Source organism: Miniopterus schreibersii, assembly GCF_964146895.1.
Source record: "Miniopterus schreibersii genome assembly, chromosome: 9".
Classification (NCBI taxonomy): Eukaryota; Metazoa; Chordata; class Mammalia; order Chiroptera; family Miniopteridae; genus Miniopterus; species Miniopterus schreibersii.
Window position 1 is genome coordinate 13,102,387 of NC_138118.1, and position 27,925 is coordinate 13,130,311.

The window sequence follows — 27,925 nt, forward strand, 5'->3', positions numbered from 1 at the left end:
TTTAAAAAAAAATGAGGATGGTGAACAGACTGTGGCTACTAAAACATGTGCAATTATCAAGATGAACCTCCTTTTTTTATGTTTTTATTGATTTCAGAGAGAGGAAGGGAGAGGGGGAGAGAGAGAGAAACTTCAATGATGAGAGTCATTGATCGGCTGCCTCCTGCACACCCTTGGCTGGGGATCGAGCCTGAAACCCGGGCATGTGCCCTGACCAGGAATCGAACGCAATCTTCTGGATCCTAGGTCGATGCTCAACCACTGAGCCACACCAGCCAGGCAAGATGAGCCTCTTTTTCACTCTGAGCAAACAGTCTTTGGACAAAGATGCTGTCAACTCAGAGAGACAGGGAGTCAAGGCAGAAACCACAACAGTGCTTCCCTTGAGATTACGACCATATCCCTTCAGTCAAGTGAACTAATCAAAAAACACAAATACCAGAAGGTCCTTCACCCTTATTGTGATTACCCAAGGCAAAGCCAGAAGGTCAGCAGCTCTCTATACATTCATTTCTAATCCCTCTTGGGCTGAGTCTATTGGGTCAAAATGGGCTATAGTTCATTTTAAATCTAGAGCAACTGATCTATACCTTTACCTAGTCTCACAGATAAATCCATAGGATAAACTCAGCCAAGAATTATAGTATTGCTTTCAAAAATGCCCAGTTAATTTTAAAATATAAAGGTCAGCAAATTGCTTCAAAAAGGTTAAGAGCTTACTGATTCGACAACTGTACTCTTAGAGGCTGAAACATATCAACAGCAATCTTAGAAGAATAGTTTATATATCTGCTTACCAGAAAATCACAATATAAGGTCTAGAAGACAGGGAAGAAACATGTGAGAACGCCTTGAGCTCAGCTGTTACTGGGCAGGCGGAGTACAAGGAATCCCCACCCCAGTCAAATGGCACACGGCAGTGCATTTCAAATGGTCTACGTAGCCCGCAGCCCACAGAGGTGCTGAAGAGGCAACTGGGAACTGTTGAAGTGGGGACCAAGCATGAGCTCCAGACCTCTTACCCCACATCCAACAAGAAGACAGCACCACCTCCCTCAATGTTTCATATGCTGGGGTTCTGCCAAATATCTAATTTTTAAAAAGGGAATTGGTCGGGGTGGGGGAGTTACTGCTTTTTAAATGTCTGAAAACCAGCAGCAAGGGCTTTAGAGTCAGGGAGACCAGAGTTCAAATTCTAGATTTGTTGAATTAGGAATAGACACAACCATGCCTGCCAAGGAATCAGTGCTCAACAAGTGGTAGAAAATATTACTTATCTATGAGTACTAAGAGGTATTAAAAGAGTGACCTCGAAATATACAACCAAGAACCCCATAACTATAATGTGACAGTACACAATGTTTACCTATCAGTTTATCCCTTAGCCAAATATAAAAATGCCCCTTATGAACACACTTTATCCCTTAAGTACTAAAGGAATGGCACCCAGGAACCCCCAAGAGCTTTCCATGCACCTATCATGAAAGGAAGGAGGCAGGGAGAGAGTGGCGGAGGAAGGAAGAAAAGGGGCAGAAAGAGGGGAGAAAAAGGGGAGGAAATCAGAGGGAGAAAAAGAGTGAAAAAGAAAAGAAACAACTCCAAAATATGAAAAGAAAATGACAAAATAAAAATTAATATATGCTTGTCACTACTAAGAATTATATTCAAGAATTTTGGTATTCATAAATATTTCATTATATGTTTAAATAATTTATGTTAGATTTTCTTCACAAAAATTACAAAGAATGTACAATGACTGCAGAGAAATCACAGCCAACTTCAAATTATGTGACATACTCAAAGGCAAAATTTCCAAAGACAAAAAAAATTTTTCAACTGCTACAGCAATATACACATATACACACACAATGCGTGATGTGAGCACATTAAATACAATGGATACACTGTGATGGGAGCTTCAACTAGTAAGAGGCCTAGACTCTTAAAATAGCTCTCTTCTGTGGTTTAAATTCCTTTCGGTCTTCCTCAAGTTGTGGCCATCGCCTGCGTCATTTCACAGAGAGAAGTGATGACAGGAGCCAAGGATGAGACAGAGAAGAAGCAAATCCCCGTTGCCCTCTGTGACCCTCAGGCTTTCCAACAGATGCATTCACAACCCTGAAAGCACCCTTAGCACTCACTCATCAAGGCCATGGGCCACTACACAGCACCGCCCTCCCAGCATCACACCTGGACTAGCAGGAAGCTGCTGCGATACCGGGCCGGAGGAAAGGAGGCGTACCTGCTTTATTTTATTTCGGGAGTTGGTGATGCGCTCCGTGATGCTCTGGTATGTGCGAATAGCTGTTGTCAGTTCTGTATAGTGCTGTACAATCAGTTCATCCAGGTCACGGTCACATTTCTCATAGGCTTCTTCAAGGCGGCCCTTCTCATTTTCTCTGTCTTCAACATCATCACTGGTAGACAGAGTCCTGATAAAGAGAGAATATATCACAGTGAATCAAACTTAAAGCAAAAAGGGAAAGTCCAGCACAGGGAATATAGTCGATAATATTGTAATAGCTGTGTATGGTGCCAGGTGGGTCCTGGGAAAATCGGAGGGAGCATTCTGTAAAGTATATGATTGTCTAACCACTAAGCTGTTCACCTGAAACTAATACAAAATAATATTGAATGTCAACTATAATTGAAAAAAGGAAAAGAAAGACCAGCTAGTCAATATGCTAGCCCATTCATCCTACTAACTAGGAAATAAAACAATTTACTAACAGAAAATAGGAAACCACCTTCACAGTAAATTCCAATACCCCGTCTAAAAGGAATCTTCCCGTCCCTTTTTCCTTGGCATACCAATTGTAATCCAGTAATAGGCAGCACGAACACTGCAAAAGTCTGGGCAGGTCTTGATTTGTTTGAATGAGTCCTGGTAATTCCATTCCCCTTACCAGTGACAAGTCTGGCCAATGAGACAAAGGACTTCTAGATATAGTTTACTTGCTAATCTTACAAGTAAGATTAAGAGGAAGCAGGCCCTTTCCCCAACATTGAATACTGTTATACAAAGCTGAGATACCCAAATAATTCAGCCATCTTACAACCATGGGAGGGAAAACTCAGAGAAATGCCAAGCTACTGCTAGGATGTCATTTGGCCACCAATGCAGCCTACTCTGCAATTGTCTTACCTCAGGATTTCTTGTTAGGGGAAATAATAAATATCCATTGTTTAAGTCACTTTCAGTTGGTAGTCTTTTACATATAGGTGAAAGTGTATTAACTGGTAAATTTACTCACACACTGAGAAGTCACCTTCCAAACAGCTTTTTTTTAATCCTCACCCAAGGATATATTTTTATTTCTTTTAGAGAGAGAGGAAGGGAGAGGGGGACAGAAAGAGAGAGAGAGAAACATCAGTTGGTTGCTCCCCATACAAGCTCCGACCAAGGATCAAACCTGCAACCCTTCAGTGCATGGAACGACATACCAACCAAATGTGCCGCAACATCCAGGGCCCAAATAGCTTATTTAAATGACCTCAATTTGGTACAGAGCCCCCAGGAGCCTGGAAATAAGGTCATATTAATTCTAAAATCTGTTATGACAGCAATAATATGAGCTATACTGCAAGGCAGTCCTTGCACTTACTGTTCTTCCAACAGCACTAACAAGATTGATATGAATCAACAATAACCAGGGAATGAGATAGATACACTTATTAAAAATCTTTCAATAACTTAGTTTGATACATGGGCCACAGATCTTTGTTTCCTCTATTATTTTTCTTGGATAATTTTTTTTAATTTAGTGTTATAATCAGTAACAAAGAAACCTTTTTCTCTTATCTGTTGGCTGTGGTAATTTAGAGTTTCATTAAATTCCCTCAGATTTGTCAGCTTATACATTCAGCATAATTTATTTCATTTATCTTTTTTAATTTTGGGGGGGTATTTTAGCTCTCAATGATGGATGCAATCAATTATAAGTCTATCATTAGAAGTGCTTTCAGAGATGGTCTGTCAGCAAATCAATCACATATCCACTCCTAGATATTTGCAAGCAAAATACTGTACAACAGACTTCTCCAAACTGTCATTTAAACCAAAAGATCTTAATTCATGAGCCACATAATACATAAGACTTCTTTTTCAATTCAGAGGGAGATTCAGCAGGCCAGTCTCTGACTTCAACCTAACCTCCTATAATTTTACAAACGTGTTATGATGCCAAGAGATCTGATCTAGCATGAAATTGGGAGTGGGAATGGGGGGGGTAGAATGTAATGAAGGGAAAAGGTGATGCCTCTAAGGAATGTGGGGTATACTCAGGAAATCAACACACTGGGAACCCCAAGACTTGAAGAAAGGTCTTTCCCATGCCAGGTCCTGAGTCCTCTGTCAACTGGTGATACTCCTACCCACACTTAACAAGGTTACGTTCAGGTAGAGAAAACTATGCAAGAGTTTGACTGATAAAGTAAATCAGAGTAGAGAATTTAGGGAGAATTTGGTTCCAAACATAGAGCTACCAATATTACTTGAAATATTTGGGTACAGGGTAACTAAGTATGTCTTTCTGTTGTTTCTATGATATATAACTTTGCTCTTTAAATCTGAAACCTTCCAGGCTGTTAATCTAGAGTAAAGCACAATCAGAAAATGCCTTCAATTTATCAATTGTCCCAAAGGGAAGAGTTCCTAGATATTTAACTCTATTATTTCCCCTTGTAACAGCCAACAGCCACAGAATTTTCAAAGCCACACTAGATCAGTTTGCCACTTTTATAATGCTGTGCATGATTTCCTCTCCACCACATTTGTGGAAGGAAACATGCCAGACATTCACATTGTTTACATTAAGCAGCAGCACTGCATAACCGCTAAGGAAAATGTCAGGCCCAGAGAGGACATCTTCCTGGGCATCAGCTGTCACTGTGGCACATTACCGGAGCATTAGGAGTTATTTAGAAAATAGAAAGGGTTACTAAAATAAAGATTGAAAAGTAAATTGGGTCTGTAGGGGTTTTGGCTATTTTCATTTTTTAGAGAAAATATTTATATAAGGAAAGCAGCCTGTGCCAGGGCTGCCCCACACTGGAAATCCATCCTCTTGACGTAAACTGGGCTGAGTGACATTTTTCTTTAGTAAAAAATACTTACATTAGAGAACTCTGAGAGTAGAAACCATTCAAGTTTGTTTTTTTTTTTTTTAATTAAAAGAAAGGAAGGCAGCAAGGATAAAAAATAGTAATAATAGCCGCTAATATTTAGAGAGGCTTACTAGCTACCAGGAACCAGCTGTGCTGCAGACTTGATAGAATGTATGTTTAATCCTCAAAGAACCCTGTGGAGTGGGTCCTATTGCTACCCTCCCTCCCCCTTTTAAAGATGTAGCAGCTGAGATCTGAAGAGGTTAATTTGCCCCATCTCGCACAATAAGGGAAGGAATAGAATAGTACAGGGATTCAAAACCCAGGTGGGTGTTTTCAGATTATGCTCCTAACCGGTATAGAGTCATGGGATCTGAAGTCAAACTGCCTGAGTTAGAATACACTTACTGCCCCTATAACCTTGGCAATGGTATCTCATTTTGCTCATCTATAATGTATACAATGGAGATAGTAAGTATACCTTCCTCGTAGGGTTGCTGGTTAGAATTAAATGAGATCTAACGAGGCCTGGCATATCATTAGCACTAAACAAATATGGGTTGTTGCTGCTAGCTACCATGGTTATAGTAGCAGCAGTACTGGCAGCAATAGGAGAAGCAGTAAAGGCAGTAGCATTTTTCTACAATGTAATGGAAAGAACATCCTTTGGAGACACAGGTTGAAATTTCATGACCCCCAAACACTAGCGCATTTGGCACTAGGCATGAGATTTAACATCTGACTCTCACTTTACTCCTTCTTAATGTCAAGAGCTGTGAAGAGTCTGAGATTTTTATCCTACTTACAAGCTAACAAGTTAGCCTGCCACAGTTTTATGGATGCTAGTAGAAGACACAAAACTCCCGGGCCAGAGACTAAGGACTTTATTACTCACAGCACAGCAAGTAGCATGAGCATCAGCGTATTAGTTCCATGCCCTTTCCCCCCAAGTCCCATGGGGGTTAAGCAGATGGGCCCAAATGGATGCCTGCACACACTGTGAAAGAACCCTGAGCTTAGAAAGCCAAATCTTCTATACTAGACAGTAAGCATGCCTGCCCTCTGCTCTAGAGGAAGAGATTCTACTTCCAAAGATGCTTGCAAGCAAACATACTGACAAGACAGCCTAAAACAAAGGGCATTCAGTGCTTTGCTCCAAACTACTCTCAAAACATAACACTCCCAAGGAGAACTGTCTCCCATAATGAAACCTAATGCACTGGGTTTCTCCAAGGGGTCCATGATGTTAAGTAAATACAAATTCATTTCCAACCTCTGTTTTCATTTGAAATGTTTCATACAATGACTATTTGCAAAATGAATGAATGATAGACCATAAGAATAGACTAATTCCAGGGAGAAAGTTCCCAGGCATGCTGCCAACACCCAGCAATCTTCAGTGTAAAGTCATCTTACTTTAAGCCAGTCACTTGATCTGAGCTGGCAACAGGGTAGAAGAGAAAGCTGTCATCTAGGCCACTCCACCAGCCATGTCAGAACCTCTCCTCAGCCTTCTAAGCCTCCAGGAGATCGAGAGCTCACTAGCTCACAAAGCAATTCACTGCAATTATGAACAGCTCTCCTTATTAGAGAGTCTTTCATTAAAATGAAAATAAAATAATAAAATGAAATAAAATAAAATGCCTCTTCATAATGTCTACCCCTCAATCCTAGTTTCACCTTTTCCAATAACACAAAATAAGTCTATTCCCTCTTCCCTAAAGTTTCTCTTTAAATGGTAAAGGACTCTCAACTCTTCTTTCTTCCTCAGGTTAAACACCTCCAACTTCCTCAACTGTTTCTTCCACATCCTGGCTGCTTTTCTCTGAGGTCCCCTCAAAAGCAGTGAACACACAGAACTTACTCCATGCCTAAGTGATCAACACATAATAATTCATTTATTCCTGACAACAGTTATGAGGTAGGTGCCATTATTACCACTCTTTCTACCAATGAAGAGACTGAGTTGCCTTTTCCAGGCACAGGGCTTGGCAGTCTGTGCCTGGTTCTTAAAAGACTCCTATCCTGCCTCTGAAGAGGAGCTACTCAGAATTGAACACAACATACTCTCAGTATGGTATGACCAGTCTAAATAGGAAGAGATTTCATAGCCCATTTAGGCACTACCTTAAAACTACACTGCATTTTTTTTTGTCAAGTCCAAAAGTTATCCATTATTCCTCTGACATTAAGTGCTAACAAGGCAGCTCTCACTCATCTCCTACTTGGGAAATTTTAAAATTAAGTACAGAAATGTACCTGCATCCCTGTGTCCTATATTTTCGGAAAGGGAGGTAGAATTGAGGCACAGGATATACACTGTCTATTACACACCAGGCAACATAGTGGTTATTTTGCACACATAATCTAAGTCAATCCTCAGAGCTTTCTGGTAAGAGTGTATCACCACCCTTTTTACAGATAAGGAATCAGAGGAACAGAGAGACAAAGTAACTTTCACACATGCACACAGCTAATATCAGAAATGGAATGAAAACCAAGTATCCTTGACTCCAAAGCCCATGCCCTTTCTACTACATGTTACAAAATCCTACTTTTCCTGCCTTCAGCTCCTGAGCACAGACTGCGCCACAAACAGTAACGAGTTGATAGCTAAAGATGTAAAAAGAGCACTAAGCAGCATTTTTAGTAGTAACATCAAATCTGGACAAGAGGATTTAAAAAGCATGAGCAAAACGACATGAGCAGAAGACAAAGAGTTTCAAGCTGCCACTCCAGGATGCATTCACTTTATGGAATCATTCTATTTATTGGTGTGACTCTGGTTAACAGGACTACATAGGTTTCAACTGTATATTTCTAGGATACATGATCTGTATATTGCACTGTGTTCCCACCACCCAAAGTCAAATCATCTTCCATCACCATGTACTTGGCCCCCTTTACCTTTTACTACCCCCTCACCCCTTCTCTCTGGTAACCATCATACTGTTGTCTGTGTCTGAGTTTCAGTTTTATATCCCACATGAGCGAAAGCATATGGTTCTTCACTTTTTCTGCCTGACTTATTTCACTTAGCATGATATTCTCAAGATCCATCCGTGTTGTCACAAATGCCAGTACTTTGTCTTATATTATGGCTGAGTCACATTCCAAAGCTTCTGTATTTCAGGGTAGCCGGTCAAGTGTTTTGAAAGGAAAATAACTAGTCACTACCACTGGCTCCTCCTATGGAACAACTATGCTTTCACTTTGGACTTAAGAGTAATGGAGTGCAGACAGGAGAAAGCACACAAAAGTCAGTATTACTCTTAAAAAGACAAAAGAAAGATCAAATAAAAGAAAAAACGTACCTATGAAAATCAGGTCAGTCACCCAAAGGTAACCCACCATTCGAGAGCAGCAGTCACCTTCAGTGAAAGACAGAAGAGGATGCAGAAAGAGACAAACCCAGGGTATTACCACTAGAAATTCACCAGAAACAGTCCTTACTACTCTCATCAGATACCTCGAACATGAGGGTTTGCAGCTTCCAAGCTCTGACCTTGGACAAGTCACTTAACTTCTCTGGGTCTGTTTCTTTCCTTGTGAAACAGACAAGATAATAAGAGTCCCTGCCTCACAGGTGGTGGTGAGGATCGGAGAAGCGTGCATTGGTTTTTGTAAAATGGAAAGTGCAATCGAGGTGTGGACTTATAAATCATTAGGAACAAAATAAATCCCTTGTGAATCACAACATTGTTAACCCCTCCCACTCGAAAGCCCAAGGATATTTATTTATGAGCTGAGGTCACACCACTTCACTGTATTCTTATGGTGCTGGGTACATTAAGTGCTTCGGAAAAGCTAACTAATGAGCAGCAGCCAGATTCAGGGTCTGAAGAAGGCAAAGAAGGCTGTTCCCTGCCTTAAGAAACAACTGCAACTAAATTATCTCTCATGAAGTAATGCCTGTTTGAAAATGTTTAGGGAAGGACAAACAATAGTACAGTGACCCTATTTAGTTCAGTTATTCATTCATTAAGCACCTATTAAGCACCTACTTCTTAGCAGGCACAGTTCTAAGCGGCTAGAGATACAGCTGTGAACACAACCAGTCCCTCCCTCCTGAAGCTTACATTCTTGTGGGGAAGCAATAAAACAAACACATAAAATGTGGAGGCAGGAGGTAGCAGCTACGGAAAATGGAAGGCAGGGTAGGACAATGAGGACTATTTTACTTATGGAGACCGGGAAGGGCCTCTCAGGTAAAGAGAGCATTTGAGTGGAGCTTTCTAGGTACAGAGGGGGAGGAGGGTGGCACTATCCAGAAAAGCTGATTCCAGAGAAAGAGAAGATGGACAGGCCCTGAAGGAGGATGTCTGGCCTGGTCAAGAAGAAGGAATGGCAAGGTAATCAATGTGGCTTTAGAGAAGTGAGGAAGGGTGATGGGGAGGAGATGAGGTCAGGGAGGAAGCTGGGAGCCAGGTCAATTACAGTTTTGTGGGCTTTTATTCTGAAAGCGTTTTTTGAAGCCACTTGGGGGTTAGCATCCATGCAAAAAATGATAGCCTTCAACCAGGGTTTAATAATGAATACTAATACTGACTAACAATACGTACTTTCAAGTTTTATTTTAATTCTATCCTACCTCTTTCCAAAAAAGATCTAAGATAGTTTGTGTAAGAGTGTAGATAATACAGCCCTGGCCAGTGTGGCTCAGTTAGTTGGAGCATTGTCCTGTATACCAAAAGGTTGCGGGGTCCATCCCCAGTCAGGGCACGTACAAAAGGCAGCCAATCAATGTTTCTCATATCGATGTTTCTGTCTGTCTGTCTGTCTGTCTCTCACTCTCCACCCCCCTCCCCACTCTCTCTCCTCCCTTCGTCTCTTTCTAAAATCAATAAGCATATCCTCAGGTGAGGATTAAAAAATAAAAAATAAATAATGTAGGTAATACAAATGAGAAAATGGAACTCGTTAGAAAGATGCAGGACAAAACAATGCCATATAAATGTAAAACACAAGTACGCGGGTCATTTGGACATAGTTTAAATGAAATGAGCCTCCAAGCTAACTGAAGTTTCTAGTAGCCAATGCAAAAAGGGAACATAGCCAGTTATATAGTTGCCATTATCAAAAAGATAGATTCCAGTTCCTCCAAGAGAGCAAATTTCACACAAGTCTTAAATTTACCAGAAATCTTTCACTTAAAACAATGAGGAAGAGTATACAACATAGTGTTCGCAACAACCTTCTGAAAAAAAGTAATATATTTTATACAGCCATTCTTTATGTCATTCAAGAACATAACAATTAAAATGCAACTCAGACATACAGATTTTGAAAGACTCTGAATATAGTCCAAGTAAGAACTTTTCCGATGATCCATTTTAATCTATGGATAAAAACTAGGGAATTTACAGTACTAAATGGATGAAATCATGTTTTATGAATTTCCTTCACTCAGCAAACCTTTTAATAGTTCAAGCTGACCAGACAGTAGTTGTTTTTAAAAAAAGTCTACAGTGCAAATATTTGTCATCAGAGGGTTAGTTAAACATCATAAGCCAGAAAAGCATGCAGTACTGTTGACAACCAATTATGAAAAATTAAGAGCCTGGCCAGAGCTCTTGCCAGGGCCTCAAGATTATCTCTAGGTAATGACAGGCTATCACTGTGGAAGCAGTTTAGGGTATTTTAACAAAGTGATGAGAGTCCCCAGAGTATCACCTGTTAAGGACCAAATTGTGACACACACCCCCATTCAAATGTTGAAGCCCTAACTCCCAATGTGACTGTATTTGGAGATATGGTCTATAAAGGAGGTAATAAAGATTAAGTGAGGTCTTAAGGAACCGGGTGTCCTTATCAGAACAGGACGAGACGCAAGACAGCCCTCTCTTTCCACATACTCAGAGAGGAAAGTCAGTGTGAGGACACTGGGAGAAGGTGGCCAGGAAGAAAGGCCTCACCAGAAACCAACTCTGAAAGTGCCTTGATCTTGCTTGGACTTCTAGCCTCCAGAACTGTGGGAAAATAAATTTCTGTTGTTTAGGCCACCCCGTCTGTGGTATTTTGTTATGGCAGCCTAAGCAGACTAATACACCACCCTACAAAACACAAGCATTATTTTTGTTGGGTAAATTCTCAAGACAGATGTTAGTCACCCTCCCTTCATCATAGCAACACAGATTCTTGGCAAATCCACAAGAATTAGCTGCCTAATACAGCCTCAGATAACTAAACTAATTAACCTGTTGTGAGACATATTTAACATAATACACCTGAATTTTGTAGACACCTGCAGAATAACTGGCATTAAGTGATGATTTCTGAAAACAGTTAATAGGCTAAACTGCCTACTAAGGGCATTCCTTGTTGGCATCCATTGACCTCTCCTCCAGGAATAATACGGATTAACAAAACGATTAGTGGAAATCCCTTCAAGCAACTCAGAAAAACTAATTACAAGTAAAGCTCCACATATCCCAAAATCACTTATCAGGACATTACAGCTCTATAGACCACAATCTATGACAAGAATCACATCTCCTTGGTGATCTCCATTCTGGAAAGTGAAAAAAAATGGGCCTCTGAGAGACAAACTGGATGTCACTGAGCCCCTGAACTTCTTACTCATCAAACACCTGAGCCCCTCAATCAGCGCTACCTTCTCTCTAATTAGGACAATTCTAATTTTTTAATTGGATAACAGAAGAGCAGTAAACAAGGAGTCATCTTTATTTCCAAAATATTCTAACATTAACATAAAGGCAAAAACTGAGTATTTTAAAACTCTCAACAAATGCTCAAAAGTTAACTAGCTTCAGAACCTCACTCCAAATAAAAATTAACTATTAGCTTATTGATCTTTCTAGAACACAATATTCCTTTTTGTTATTGATCTCAACACAAGAAAAAAGATTCTAGAGCTGACATGATTCTTCAAACCATTATCCTATTTTCTGATCCAAAATGCTTTTAATCAGAACATACTAGGTTACATTATTAGACCTATTTATCCCTTATTTCAAAGTGAAATATTAGATTTTTATTAGTGAGTATTAGATTTTTTTTTCCCTTTAAAATGTGAATGAGCCAACCTAAGAAATGCTTGACAGCAACATGTACCTACTCTGTCAGCAGGGGAACTGAAGGCGGTGCTAAGTATGAGTTGAGTGAAAGCAGGAACTGAAGAGCAGGAAAAGAGATTGCTAAGAACACAAACACTAACCAAGCAAGCTGAGAAAGGTCTTCATAGGCCTTTTATACTAAGCAGAGCACTCTGTGTATGAGTAATCTATTAATGTTTCCAGTGAATTATAAAAATAACAAACCCTCCCTCATCATAATTCTGAGCTTGCATTAAAAAAAAAAATCACACATTAAAGAAATGTTTGAGATGTGTATCACTACATAATCACACAAGATATGGCTTCGCTCAAAGCATAACCAAATCTACATTACACTTTTAAATCAATTTTATTATATTCAATTATACACCACAATTGCCTGTTTCCTAATTGTCTTATTAGAGCCCACAAAATACAAGATAATCCCATCCCAAATGATAGCAATTCTCAGTGGCAAACAAGTCCCTCTGAAAAAGTTTTCTGATGCATTAAAACAGCATCCCTAATTCAGTACAAAAAGATTCATTTACTACCAAGTGACAGTAAGCAATTTCTGCTCTAAAGTCAATTGAAAACTCACTGGTGTCTTGCTTCAGACAGCACTTAGGGCCAATTACTACATCAACACATGCAGTTTTTCAATATTTCAATTAACTAGGTTATACTAAACACTTCTGGGGACCAAAAGCTATAAATCTTGTAGCCAACAGAGAAGGCCATTATCTAAAATTAAGTAAAATCACCCCCACTAATGCATAAAACAGTCCAGGGTTGACAACATCAAGTTAACACCTATTCCTGCCCTTACTGAACCAAGCACCTCTTCTCCCTCCTCATTTGAAGCCCCAAGTCCTCCTTGAAGCTTTGTCCACAGCGATCTCACTTTCCACCAGCAGTGGAATGTTGGTTATAGCATTTGGACATTTTAGGGGTGCATGCTATTTCCTAATGTGCACTGTCTGGTGAGTTCCTCAGAAATGAGGTTTTGTAAGATATTAATAGGTGGTGTGTGGTAACATCTGGAAATTCTGGATTATACAAATTGAAGGTTTCTTAACCGCAGATGTCCAGGAGACTTTAATATAATGTGCAAGGTGCCTCTGGGAGGGAGGGTGTACAGCACATGAAGTAGGGGCTGGGTGGACTGCACATGAAAATATATCATTTAGCATTTCTGCAATTTATTAATCTACAGAACCTAGTCATCCTCACCTTCTTTCCTCTCCCCACCATATAACATATATAAACACACATACACACATTTTCATGAAATTTTCAAACACATACAAAAATTAAGACACTTGTCAACTAAATCCAGCTTCAACAACCAAACACATTCCAAACTTGTTTCACCTTTCACTGACTCAAACCTTCCCCAATTATTTTGAAGTAAATCCTAGACAAATCACTTTTATTGGTAAATATTTCAGAATGTACTGCTTAAGAATAATCTTTTTTTAAAAAACAAAGCCACACTACCAGTATCTCAGCGTTTTTAAAAAGTTAAAATGCCAATGGGGTTTTTTTAAGTGCATTCAAATCACCTGGAAATCAAGGCAGATTCTGGTGGGTCAGGTGGGGACTGAGATCCTGTGTTTCTAACAGGCTCTCAAGTTATACTCTGAGTGAAAATAATGTCTCCCATAACACAACGATAAGCATCAAGTTTAAAATGGAAAATCACCTTTTGAATTAAATGCCACTTTATTTTTTGCAACAGCTTTATAAAAATTTTTAAAAGAATAAAAAAAGTCAGAAAAGGTTCTCCTAAGGATCTTAAAAATGTCTTACCAAGTCAAACGGTACACAACAATTTTCCCTTACAACTTCCTGTTAAATAGTGAGTTTCCATGTTTTTCAAGGTGAAATTCCCTACAAATAAAGGACTGGATACTAAAAAGACCAAAGTCAGATTTCATTTCATGACTTCAAAGTAGTTTAACAGTTAAGAAGCAACAGAGAAGACCACCGGGAGCAGAGTTCATCACTGCAAACTGGAAAATGCAAGCACAGGTTGCAACCATCTAAATGCTGGCCAACAAAACCACCACCAACAAAAAGAGGCAAACTATGACGCCACCCAAAGAAAATCCATTTACCAGCTCCGTGAGACCTCAGGCGAACAATGACCAATACTATCACAGTCACTGAGTAAGCGAAACAGGAAAAAACTATAATCTTAAAAATAAAGAAATACCTAAACAGACACATAAAAGTTCCAAAGCATTTCTAAGAGTTCCGATGGAAAAGTTCCTGAAAAAGTACTATATGAATTAAAGGTATTTAACTGTTTAATTAAATACACTGCAAAATACTGAAAAATCAGAAAGACCAATGGTGCCAAGATACCTTGTTCACTTTCATGCCAAAACCTCATGTGCACGTCTGATTACCCTATTCTTCCTCCCTGAGTATATGCAACCATCTGAAACAGCTTACAAAAAAAAAAAACAGGTTTCAAACCTAGACATTAAGGCAGAGGCTATGGAGACAGCGAGCTCCCCACAGCACTGGGAGATCCCTAGAGGGTCTTCCTTGAGTCTTGGGAGAGGTGTCATCGGCGCATGCGTGGGAGGAAACTGCTCAAAGCCAGGAGGAGAACCAGCTGGGAGGATTAGCGGGAACAATGATCTGAAATCAGACGGGCCAGGGTAAAACTCTCATCACTCACACTGCATTGGGAGGAGCACTCAAAAGGATTTTGCCATTTTGGTGAGACAAAATTAGCCCTAGACTAAATGTCGCTCTGTTCCCAATTAGAGAAATTTAAAACAAGACGCGCAAAAACCATACTGCTTCCAAGTAACTTAACCACAATGCAGACCAGAGCTAGGTAATATTTATAGGAAAATAAAGACTTCCAATATCAGTACCCAACAAGGTAAAATTTACAATATCTAGCCTCCAAAAAGCAGAAGGCATGTAAAGGAAGGGGGACAGGGAACGTTAATCAACTGAAAACAACACAAAAATAAAACAGATGATAAAATTAGTAAATAAAAACATTAAAACATTTATGATACCCGTCTCCCAAATGTTCAAGCAGCAGTAGCAAGAGAGAGAACATGTAAGCAGACATTAAAGATACTTTTAAAGAAACACACACACCCAAATCAAACTCCTGGAGATCAATACTACAACCATAAAAATTACATTACATGGAATTAACACATTAGGAACTGCAGAAAAGATTATGAACTGAAAATACAACAAAAACTATACAAAACAAAACACCACGAAAAAAAGGCTGGAAGAAAAAATGACCCTCAGTATTCAGTGAGCTATGGGACAACTTGCAGTGGCTTAAAACACTTAAGAGATAAAGCTGACAAACAACATGTAAGACTTACACATTGAAAGCTATTGCTGAGAGAAATTAAAGAAAAACTAAATGGAGGGATATTCCCTGTTCATGGATCAGAAGACTCAATACTGTTAAGATGTCAATTCTCTCATATTAATCTGTACATTCAATGCAATCCCAACCAAAGTCCCATCAGGTTTTATTGCAGAAAAATTGACTAGCAAGTTCTGAAATTGATACAGAAATGCAAAGGACCTAGAGCAGCCAAAGCAACTTTTAAAAAATAGAATACAGTTGGAGAGCTTGTACTATGTATCTTCACGACTTACAAAACCAGTAATCAAGACTGTCGTGCCCAGCCGGGCATGGCTCAGAGGTTGAGCATTGACCTAGGATCCAGGAGACGGGTTCTATTCCCAGTCAGGGCACATGCCCAGGTTGTAGGCTGGATCCCCAGTCAGGGGCATGCAGGAGGCAGCCAATCAATGACTCTGTCATCACTGATGTTTCTATCTCTCTCTCCCTCTCCCTTCCTCTCTCTGAAATAATAAAAACATATTTAAAAAAAAAAAAAGACTGTGGTATTGTCATCAAGACAAGAAGATGAATGGAATAGACTAAGAGTTAAGACAGAGGCCCACATTAATTAACTGATTTTTGACAAAGATGCACAAGATATTTAGTGAAAGGATATTCTTTTCAATGGTGTTGGAACAAGAGGATATCCTTACACACACACACACACACACACACACACATACAGAGAGAGAGGGAGAGAGGGAAAAAAAGAGAGGGAAAGAGAACTGGAAAAAAATGGACAGGGATGCTGGAAGTGTTCCCCATCTTGATGTGGGTAGTGGTTATACAGGTAAAAATTCATCAAGCCATACAGTTAATAGGTGTACACTTTACTATGCATATGTATACCTGAAAAGGGAGACACAGCAAGCATAAAAGTTAGCATACAGGTAAGATCCCATATATATTTAAAAAATAATTATTTCTATCAATCCACCCACCATTTCATATACACTCACAAAGAGACACAGAGACAGAAATGCACACTCATGTGAGAGATATGTCTGGATTAGGTTCATCTAATTTCAGTGAAGGAAACTTATGGATGATAAAGTTTGAAACAATTTTTTTTTTCCATCTTCACATTTTTCTGCATTTCCATTGTTCGAATTCCTTTAATGAGTGCACACTATTTTTGTAACAGAATGATTTTTCTAAAAAATTGGAAGCAAAGTTATTAAGAGTAGTTATTTCTAGATGAACAGAATATGAGTAATTTATATTTTCTTCTCTGTAACTTTCTGTATTTTTAATTCTCCCACTTAAAAGTATTTATATAACTACAAAGACGAGACACTAACATAAAAAATTTTTGTTATGCTAAAAAAATGTTAACTTTGTTATAATTTCAACTTTATCTTTGTATGCATGTGGGCAGGATCAACATGAAACCCTTAAAAAAGGAAATCAGGAAGTATTTTGGGAAATGAGATTGTTGGACAATGTTTCTCTTTTGTGACTATATTTTTTACAAATTTGTGTGATATCATTTTTATAAAGGAAAATGGGAAGTATTGCAATGACAAGTGTGCATAGGAAGAGAACAGCAAGCATGAAACACTGCTGAAGATCCTACATATGTTCAACAAAGGAGAAAAGATAATCTTTTCAACAAATGTTGGTTGAACTATCAGACATTAGACATCCACATAAAAAAAAAAAAAAAAAAGAATATAGACATAAATCTTACACCCTTCACAGAAATTAACTCAAAATCGATAGTAGACATAAATATAAAACACAAACTATAAAACTCCTAGAAAGTAACATAGGAGAAAATTTAGATGATCTTAGGTATGGCAATGACTTTTAGATACACCACCAAAGAAACAATCAATAAAAGAAATAACTGATAAGCTGAGCTTCATTAAAATCAAAAACTTCTGCTCTGGCAAAGACACTGTCAAGAGAATGAGAACACAAGCCATGACCAGGAAAAAATATTTGCAAAACACATGTATCCAGATACATCCAACAGCAGTGTCCAAATGACAGTGAAGAAACACTCTCCTCTTAATTTTTTAGTAGAGATTAGTTAATAAAGACAATCATCAAAAATATCCAGCCTGGCCTGGCGTGGCTCAGCGGTTGAGCGTTGATCTAGGATCCAGGCAATCAGGGTTCGATTCCCAGTCAGGGCACATGCCCGGGTTGTGGGCTGCAGCCGATCAATGACTCTCTCATCACTGATGTTTCTATCTCTCTCTCTCCCTCTCCTTTCCTCTCCCTGAAGTCAATAAAGATATATTAAAATATAAAGATATATTAAAATATAAATATATATGTGTGTGTGTGTGTGTGTGTGTGTGTGTGTGTGTGTATATATATATATATATATATATATATATCTCCAGTTTCTAAAGATGGGGGGGTTGTAATGGAATATTACTCAGCCATGAAAAAGGAATGAGATCTTGCTATTGCGACATGAATGGACCTAAAGGATATTATGTTAAGTGAAATAATTCAGACAGAAAGACAAATGCTATATGATTTCACTTATATGTGGAATCTAAAAAAGACAAACAAGCAAAACAAAACAGAAACAGACTCATAATAGATACAGAGAACAAATGATGATAGCTGGGGGAGAAGGGGAGATGGGTGAAAAGAGTGAAAGGGAATGAGAGGTACAAACTTCTAGTTATGAAACAAACAAGTCATGAGGATGTAACATAGAGCATATAAAATAGTCCATAATATTGTAATAACTTTGTATGGTGACAGACTGGTTACTAGACATAGTGGTGATCACATCCTAAGGTATGTAAATGTCAAATGACTATGTTGTACACTTGAACCTAACATAATATTGTATGTCAACTATACTTTAATAAATAATTTTTATCAAAATTCAGTTTCTGGCAAGGCCAAAGGAAAACAGGTACTCCAATATACCACTTATGGGAGTGTAAATTACCATCTTCCTAAAGGACACTTTGGCTCTATCTGTCAGAATACAAAAGGCACATACACATACTCTGATGCAGCCAATTCTGATGCCACTGCCATGAATTTAAATCATGGATATACCCCCAACGTACATGAATCCTCACTACAATATAATTTTAACAGAAAATAAAAAGAAATAAAGAAACTAAAGTGTTCGTTTAAAAACTAAATAAAAAGTGGCCACCAATTAAATAGATTATGGTATATCCATATGACAGAATGCTACCTAGCCACTAAAAAGAATAACAGATCAATGTGTGCTGCCAGCAAAGATCTCCAAGGAAAACAAATGAACAAAGGTTAAAAAGTATACATAGTATGATCCTATTTGTTTAAAGAATATATATTATATATAATCTTTATGAATATTCCTTAAGTATAGATAAACTGATAAGCAGTGTTACACTAACAAAGGAAGTATACATTCTTTCATTATGATTATACACTCACACACACTTAAACAGAGTCTTCTGTTTCCTCACAGAGCCACAAGACACTTAACAGGGAATGGCTCAGGAAGGAAATGAACAAAGAGAAAAGTCTTCACTTCTTATCTCGTTCCTTTTCATATGTTTGATTTTTTTAAATATGTGACTAATTTTAGAAAATTATGCATATAATTTTAGAAATCATATGTATAATTTTTTAATGGCAGCAAGGGTGATCTAGGCAGAGATCATGGGCCCTTCAGTTTGCTTGATTATAGTCTTTGTGTCTGGAACCTAATAACTACGCTTTATATTTTATGTCGGTTTATATTCTGTTTTACATACACACAGAAGCATACATATATTTAAATCTTGCTTCTTTAGCTGACTCTCAAATTATCAAACAATAACCACCTAAATTCAGCTACACAAGGTTCCCTGGGTACAAAGAGAACATGCTGACAACTGTAATCAAACATTCTGGCCAACCTGGCAAGGATAGTTCTGGAGGGAAACGAACATAACCTGGTGGCTATCTGGCAAACATTAATATCAAGTTTCTAACAAAAGAGCCTAAAAATGAGAAGATGAACATTTAAGTGCCTTCTCTATGCCAAACTATGCTAGGCACCTTCATATATTATTTAATTTTCCCCAAAACCACAGCAGATCATATTATTACCCCATTTTACAAAGAAACTAAGACCTGGTGGTTTTAAGTAACTGGTCCAAGGTTACTTTACATGGGTAATACAGTAAGTTTCTACTAACTATACTGCACCTCCCACCAAAGACTATGAACATATCTACCTACAAGTAATGGCTTAAGAAAACCTGACCAATCACCCAACATTAAAAACATATGCCTCAAAGCCTTCAAAAAATTCCCATTTCAAAAAAATCACACATGAAGTTAGAAAAAATTCTGCATTTTTAGCCAGTAGGTAAAAAAATGGAATTTTTTTTTTTTTTTTTTTTTGCCCCTTACATCCACATATACTGTCAGATGTCCCAGGACTTTCAGAAAGTTGAAAAGGTGTTTGCTCTGAGGTATTCTAGTAGTAATTTTTGAAACTGCATCACCAGTGGCAAGACTCCCAGGGCACAAAGAGAGCTGAAAACCCTAAAAGCCATTATGAGATGGGCTCAAATAAAGAGAAGGCGGTGCTGGCGATGACACTAACAACCCAGCACCACTTCCAGGACTCTGCTCTGAACAGTGTCCACACCCCTTTCCCTCCACAAACTGGGCCACGGACCTCCAGCTGTCTGTTCAAAGCTCTCAGCAAAGCCTGGACCGCTTCAACAAAGTGTTCTTTGAATTAAATATGGGACTGACCAAAGTACTCTGGGGAATTTAACAGGTGTCCACAATAAAGGATTTGCTTAGTTTTTGAAATTCCACCTTCTGTGAAGACCTGAAAGTTGATGAAAACATGAGCCTTCAACTGCCTTCAAACCTCCTTGACATCTGTAACCAGTGTCTGTCTACAAAAGCTCTGCTCCAAGGTTTCCTAAGGTCTCCTAAAGTCACAGCCAAGTTTGTCTTCCCAATTAAACCAGCTATTAAAGACCAACTTGTAAAGAGAAGACAGTCAACATTTAATTGGAAAGCAAATCACCTAACTGTAAATGGTAGACACATTTCCCAATTAAAGATCTGACAGGAACTCACAAAAACAAAACAGCATCTCCCAAATGTCATCCTGCTTATTTCCTGTTTAGAAAGGTTTCCTGCTCCAACTCACACCACACACAAGGTTGGGGGCTGCTGCTGGGGGATCAATAATAAGTAGGAAAACGCTGTGTGTGCATGGGCATAAAACTGTCCAAACGGTACATCAGCAGGGAAGCAGAACTCTGTCCACCCAATTTAGTTCCATTTTAAGGGCCAGCGGCAAGACTTAAAACCAAAACCTGCAGTTAGCAGCAGCCCCGACGGACCCAATCCCAAGCACTGTGTCTCATCAAAGCCCCAGCTCACAACCTGAGGAGCTCTTCTGCAAAGTACACCCTTTGAAACATCTGTCTTGAAATATTTTTAGTATTTTTTAAACAGTTAAGAATTTCATTTATGGCCTGGCCGGGCATGGCTCAGCGGTTGAGCATTGACCTAGGATCCAGGAGATGGTGGTTTGATACCCGGTCAGGGCACATGCCTGGATTTCGGGCTCGACCCCTGGTTGGGGATGTGCAGGAGGCAGCCGATCAATGACGACTCTCTCATCACTGATGTTTTATCTTTCTCTCCCCCTCCCTCTCCCTTCCTTTCTCTGAAATCAATAAAGACATATTTTTTTTTTTTAATTTCATTTATAAGCCCAGCCGGGCATGGCTCAGCGGTTGAGTCGATCCCAGGCGATTGGGGTTCGATTCCCGGTCAGGGCACATGCCCGGGTTGCGGGTTCCATCAATGACTCTCTCATTGTTGGTGTTTCTGTCTCTTTCCCTCTCCTTTCCTCTCTCTGAAATCAATAAAGATATATTTTTTTTAAAAAATTCATTTATGAGTCTCAAGGTACTTTAAAAATTACCCATCTGCCAAATGTAATACTTTCATTACAATTACACTATACCTCATCTTTACCCTCATGGACTGCCTACCATACTAGGAAAAGAGAGTCACTATTTTAACTATTTGATACATGGTTCGAAACAGTGATAAGATTTGAATATCCTATGTCTGCACCTACTCTGTCCTTAGGTCAAACCCTTCTTCACCTGTACTTTTTTATCCAGTGTTAAAACATCACTGTAACAATAAATGCTCCTCTAACTAATAGGAGTAGCATTAAAAAACACATAAAAACTTACGTCGATACAAAATGCAGTCTAGAAATGACATTTTTTACATATCTGAACAAGAGAATTGAGGGAGAATTTTTAACATTCACTATTCAAAAAAGAAAAACAATTGTTCAGTAATATAAAAAGATAAATAAAGCTAAACTAAGGACAGTGGGCTCTTTCACTAACAAGTAATTTACTGTGACAAAATGATAGGTCCAAGGAAACATGAAACATGAAAGAGAACTAGTACATACAGTTCCATGTGTCCTTTAGATGTAGCTCAGATTTTATAAACATTAGTCTAAAATGGGTTTTTCTTTTTGAGGCTTGTTGCCAAAGCAACCAGGAAAGCTACAGTCTTTGGGAGAGAGTTTGAAAAGAGGTTAAAGATAAGAGGAAGTAATGAAAACTTTATACCAGGAATTAAAAATCATGAATACAATGTTGCAAGAAGGGTAACAGAGAGAATACAAATTGAACAGATAGACAGAGCAACAGCTAGAGTGACAGAATAATTACTAACAAGAAATAAACATACCCATTATTTTATTTTTCCCAGTTTTATTGAGATATGACATTTAACATTGTATTCATTTAAGGTATACAACATGATTTATGTGTATGTTGTGAAATGATTACCACAGTAAATTTAGTTAACATCTATCACCTCACAGTTATGTTTTCTTGTGATGAGAAATTTTAATATCTACTCTCTTAGCAACTACGTTCCCCATTCTGTTCCCTGAAGTACTCTCCCCCAACCCAAACACCAAAGTAATACTACCATCCTCCTCTCATTTACTGCCAATGCGTATGAAATTTAAACCACTGGCTATGTTCAAAAGTGCATCAGGTATAAAATAACAGGAAAGAGAGTTAGCAACACCCTCACTCCAACCCCAAAATTTCCCTGTGACTCAAAGAAATTCCGATATATAAAATCAACATTTGACACTGTAACAACATCAGTCTTAAAAAGGCCATATGTAAACATAACCCCTCCCTATCTTACCCAGAATGCTAGGTGTGTGCACGATATTTATATAATGCTGGTAACAGTTATAACAAAAAAGAAGTGTTGTTCAAATGGTCTGCGGTGGTCAAAGATAAGGAAGAAAAATGAAAATAATATGCAACAGAAGTCAGAGTAAAAAATACCTGGGACTAAATCATGGTGATAATGTGAAGGTAATGCGTATGGGCATAAGAAATGGATGGATAACCACAAAATTACACTCCACACCACCTAGCATTAGGAATTTCCCCTGGAAAACACAAAGGCAACCAAAAGCAATGTATGTTTTTGAATATCAGTAAAAAAAGCTTTAGCTTGTTTTTTATGCTTTTTTCAAATGCAGGACATTTAGGGCAAATTGAACTTCATTTAAGAAAACTGATATACAGCATAAAAGAAATGGGTTAAACCTACAGAATCATAAGTACACCAGCGAGACAGATCATTTCTATACAGCTGCTAAGTTTCCTAACTGTCCACTCTACATCCACTCGGAGTAATCACTCCTCCTGGATTCCCACCATATTCCATCTGCCTCTTCTAGTCTCATGTCATAGTTTTCATTTGGGTATTTTATCCCTCAAATATAGTCTACTGTAGCATGACGTTACCAGTATAGTCTACTGTAACATCATATCAAATTAGTCTTTGCAAAACTCTGGGCATTCACTCATTCATTCAATAAATATTTCCTAAGTACCTGTAAGTGCCAGTCAACATACTACAGACAGGCAATAAGCGTGTGCTGTTTAAATGAATGCCGGCTGCAAGGCAGGAAAAAATATACAAGTTCAAAAAAAGACTCCAAATAAATCACGCATTCCATTTGCAGAGGGGATCAGGATGGGAAGCTACAAAGATTCTAATATCGTGAAACATCTACACTACCTGTGTATTGCCACAGCAAGAAAATGTGTCTGCAACAGAGCAGCATTTCCTCTGCAGGGCCTACCAAGTATATTAAGTATTTGCACACAGAGAACTGTCATCTGAACCCTTTGAAAATTTTTGTAGTAATGATTTAATATGCCGTAATCTGAAACTAGGGGTCCCTATAGGACACCCATGAGATGGGTCTTTCCAAGTCCAGGAATGGCAGGCTGTGCCCCAAGTTCGCCCTGTCCATTCATTCAAGAGCTTGTTCACTACCAGGCACAGCTGGGCCTGGTTTTTAAAAGGTCAGGACACTCCAAGAGCCCTCCGAGAACTCAACCAAAAGTTTGGCACAGGTCCGGGGCGGGGAAAGGAGGGGCATTCACGTTTTATTTTATGGAAACATACCCGAGTTGAAATTCAAACGTAAAAACGTGTTCTGTTTTATTCTGGTTGTTGTCCCTCCCTCCCTCTATCATTCTTAATGGTACTTGAAAGCGTTCCCCCAATCCTCAATGTATTTCACTTACAAAAAAAAAAAAAAGCCAATAGAAGGAAGCCTGCACTTCCACTCCCACCACATATATTCTGGGAAAATAATGTGTACAGAGGAGAACTTGAAATTTGTTTCTTGTCTTTCCTTCTTAAGGAATAGCCCGGGATAGGACGGCCGAATAAAACTCACAAAGCGGCCGTGTGCCTTCCACCCCACGGCGCTTCCACGGGCCCGCCGCGGGCTCGCGCACGTGAGGCCGGGGCCGGCCCGGGCGGTCGGAGGTACCCGAGGGCGGCGCCGCCCCTGCAACTCGCCACGGGCCTCGCAGCCAGGAGGCCCGGAAACGAAGCGCCGTCGCGGGCGAGCTGCAGAAGGCAACCAGCTAAACGGACTAAACGAGCACACCGGGCTCCGGCCCTGAAGAGAAGACTGAGCCGAGGCTCCGCCCTCTAGCCCGGCCCCAGAAAAAAAGGGGGGGGTCTGTGGGGACCCTGGGATAGGCCGGGGGAGGCAAGGAGGGAGGGGTGGGCGGGGTGGAACCCAGCTCACCCTTCTCCCTACCAAAGCGGAGGTCGAGCCTCTGCCCGCTGCCCGCTGCCCTGACCCTGCCTCCTGCCTCCCTCACCTGATGACAGAGATGAGCAGCCCCGAGGGGTCTTTGCTTTTGCTCACTGTGCTCCTGTACTTCCCACCAGCTGCTTCTGCCGCCATCTTGGTAACGGGCGGAGAACCGAGAGCGGCGACCAAGCGAAGGCAGCGTGAACTCTGGAATTGACCTCTCCGGGGAGCCCACCAATAGGAGGAGAGCAAATTCACGGGCCTTCTCGTCGTGCCGCCCGAGTGAGGAGGCGGGACTCAGCGGCACGCTTCCAGGCCCGGCGCGCGCTCTAAGCATTCTGGGAATTGTAGTTTTCCTTCCGCGGCTCCTGGGGGGGGAGGAAGCCGAAGCAGGGGCTGCCTGGTTTGTGTCTTACTTACAGTTATTCTGATCTTGGGCTTTTTTTTTGTTTGTTTCCTTGTTTTTCGTATTATGTCAGGTTTTAAATCAAATTTATCTGATGACACCACAATGTGTGGGAGGGAGGACTGGCGGCGGGGGTGTATTTCATTGGGGCAGGGGTCTGTCTTGATGTCTACTTGAAAAATTGTGCTTCAAACACAGTGGCTTTTTAAAAAATCCAGTAGAATGCGAAAATGAATAGAGGCAGAAATGCTTTAATAGTCTTTAAAATAATGTTTTACACTAGTTTTATGTGAGTTCAATCATTTTTCTGTGTCCCTATATTCCCACATAATCCGAAACGACTCGGGAACACGCAGATGGGTATTGATTAAGAAAAAGACCAAAGAAACGAAAGCGAAAACTGACAAGATTGCAAATTCCTTTTCTTCCCAAGCTAAATAAAATATGAGAAGTAATCATGTCCATGAGTGCTTTATTAATATTTACTGGTAGGTTTTCAAATTTCCTGCGTTTGACTATTGGCTTAGTCATTCATTCAGAAGATGAAATGAAAAAATTAAAAAGATTAGAGTATGTGTGGAAAGTGCACAAATCGAGAAACCAAAGGGAAAATAAATATTGAGAAGGGGGGAGAGAGGTGATCTGCTCAGTAGCAGTAAAGATTAAGAACTTCAGAGATTAATAGAAGGCAAACTCAGAGGTCTGGAGTTGTGAAGCGACACACCCAGAACACAAAAACTACTTTCACAAACAGGTACTATGCGGGTAGAAGCTCACACTGAGTTTTTCAAATCAGTTGGAAGTTTTATTTACTTATTTTTTAATTTAAGAGTATTCATAGCCGTTGGCCCAATAATTCCAGTTCTAGAGATTTTGTTCCTAAAGAAACAGAGATATAGAAAAATATTGAAAATTTGAAAAAACATAGAAATATGAAATAAAGTATAGAACTTTCATATAAGGATATAACAAATAACCACTGGAAATCATAATTTTAATGACCTTTAATGAAAGATGTTCATGGTATAAGTACGAAAAGCAGGCTATAAAATTAAATAACTCATATATATATATATATATATATATATATATATATATATATATATATAGACAGATAGTTGGGCCTAGTGGCTAAGAATACTGGCAGTAGGAGGGGGGAAAACTATCTTAGTTGATGCAGATAAAGCTTTTGACAAAATCCAACAAATTTATCATGATAAAACACTCAGAAAACTAGAAATGGGAGGGAACTTCTTCAACATGATAAAAGATATTTATTTAAAAACCACAGCTAGCCTGAGCTGCTGTGGCTCCATGGTTTGAGCACCCAAGAGTGGAGGGTTCCATTCCCCATCAAGGGCAGTTACCTAGGTTGCAAGTGCTGTCCCAGCCTGGTTGTGATCCTATGAAATTCCAATGGCCTTTTTTGCAGAATTGGAAAAACTGATCATAAAACTTATATGGAATTGCAAGGAGCTTCAAATAGCCAAAACAACCTTGAAAAACAACAAATCTGGAGGACTCAGACTTCCTGATTTCAAAACTTTTAAAAAGCTACAAAAATCAAAAGTGTGGTACTTGCATAAACATAAAAATATAAATAGAATATAATTGAGAGTTCAGAAATAAACCCATACATCTCTGATCAATTGATTTTCTACAACAGTGCCAATATCATTCAATGAGTAAAAAATAGTCACTTCAGCAAGTGATGCTGGGAAAATTGGAAATCCACAAGCAAAACAATGAAGTTGGGCCCTGTCTTAGTCCACTCAGGTTGCTATAACAAAATATCACATACTGGATAGTTTATAAACAACAAAAATGTATTTCTCACAGTTCCGGAGCCTGGGAAGTCCAAGATCAAGGTGCCAGCACAGCCGTGTTCTGGTGAAGGCCCTCTTTCTGGTTTATAGCCAGTGCTTCTCACTGTGTCCTTGCATGGTGAGAGGGGACAGGGAACTCTGTGAGGTCTCATTATAAGAACACTAATCCCTAATCACCTCCCAAAGGCTCCACTTCCTAATACCATTGCCTTTGGGGGTTAGGATTTGACATATATAAAATGTAACTTAAAATGAATCAAAGACCTAAATGTAAGAGGTAAAACTCTTAAAAGAAAACATAGGGGTAAATTCTTAGAACCTTAGATTTGGCAATGGATTCATATATATGACACCAAAAGCATGAGCAACAAAAAGAAAAATAGGTGATCTGGACTTCATCAAAATTTAAAACTTTTGTGCATCAAAGGACACTATCAAAAAATTAAAAAGACAGCCCAAAGTATGTGAAAAAATATATGCAAATCATATCTGATAAGAGTCTTTATCCAGCATATGGAAAGAATCCTTACAACTCAAGAGCAAAAGACCCAAACTCCAATTAAAAACTGGGCAATGGACTTGAATAGACATTTCTCCAAAGGAAATATATAAATATAAATGGCCAACAGACCCATGAAAAGATGCTTAACAACTTTAGTCATTAGGGAAATCACAGTGGCTGTAATTTTTTTTAATGGAAAAATATATATTGGCAAGGATGTGGAGAAATTGGGACCTTGTGCTTTACTGGTGGGAATGTAAAATGGTGCAGCTAATGTGGAAAACAGTTTGATGGTTCCCCAAAAAGTTAAACATAAAATTATCATATGACCCAGCAATTCTACTCATAGGGATAGATCCAAAAGAATTGAAAACAAATGCTCAAAAAAAAAAAAAAAAAGAAAGAAAAGAAAAAGCTTGTACACAAATATTCATAGCAGCACTGTTCACAATAGCCAAAAGGTAGAAACAACCCAAATGTCCGTTGATGGATATATGTGTATAATATGTGGTAGA

The 27,925-nt window shown here is 39.1% G+C and overlaps 1 protein-coding gene across 1 annotated transcript in view; it reads right to left on the reverse strand.

The window, feature by feature from the left end:
- EXOC4 (exocyst complex component 4) overlaps positions 1 to 24,899 on the reverse strand; it is a 643,225-nt gene extending 618,326 nt beyond the window's left edge. The window contains exons 1-2 of the mRNA XM_081147994.1: positions 24,744 to 24,899; positions 2,243 to 2,432 (exon numbers count right to left, since the gene is read on the reverse strand). Of these exons, the coding sequence (XP_081004120.1) occupies positions 2,243 to 2,432; positions 24,744 to 24,829 (276 nt within the window). The 5' untranslated portion in view covers positions 24,830 to 24,899. The remainder of the gene's footprint in view (positions 1 to 2,242; positions 2,433 to 24,743) is intronic.
- Between the last annotated feature and the right edge of the window lie 3,026 nt (positions 24,900 to 27,925).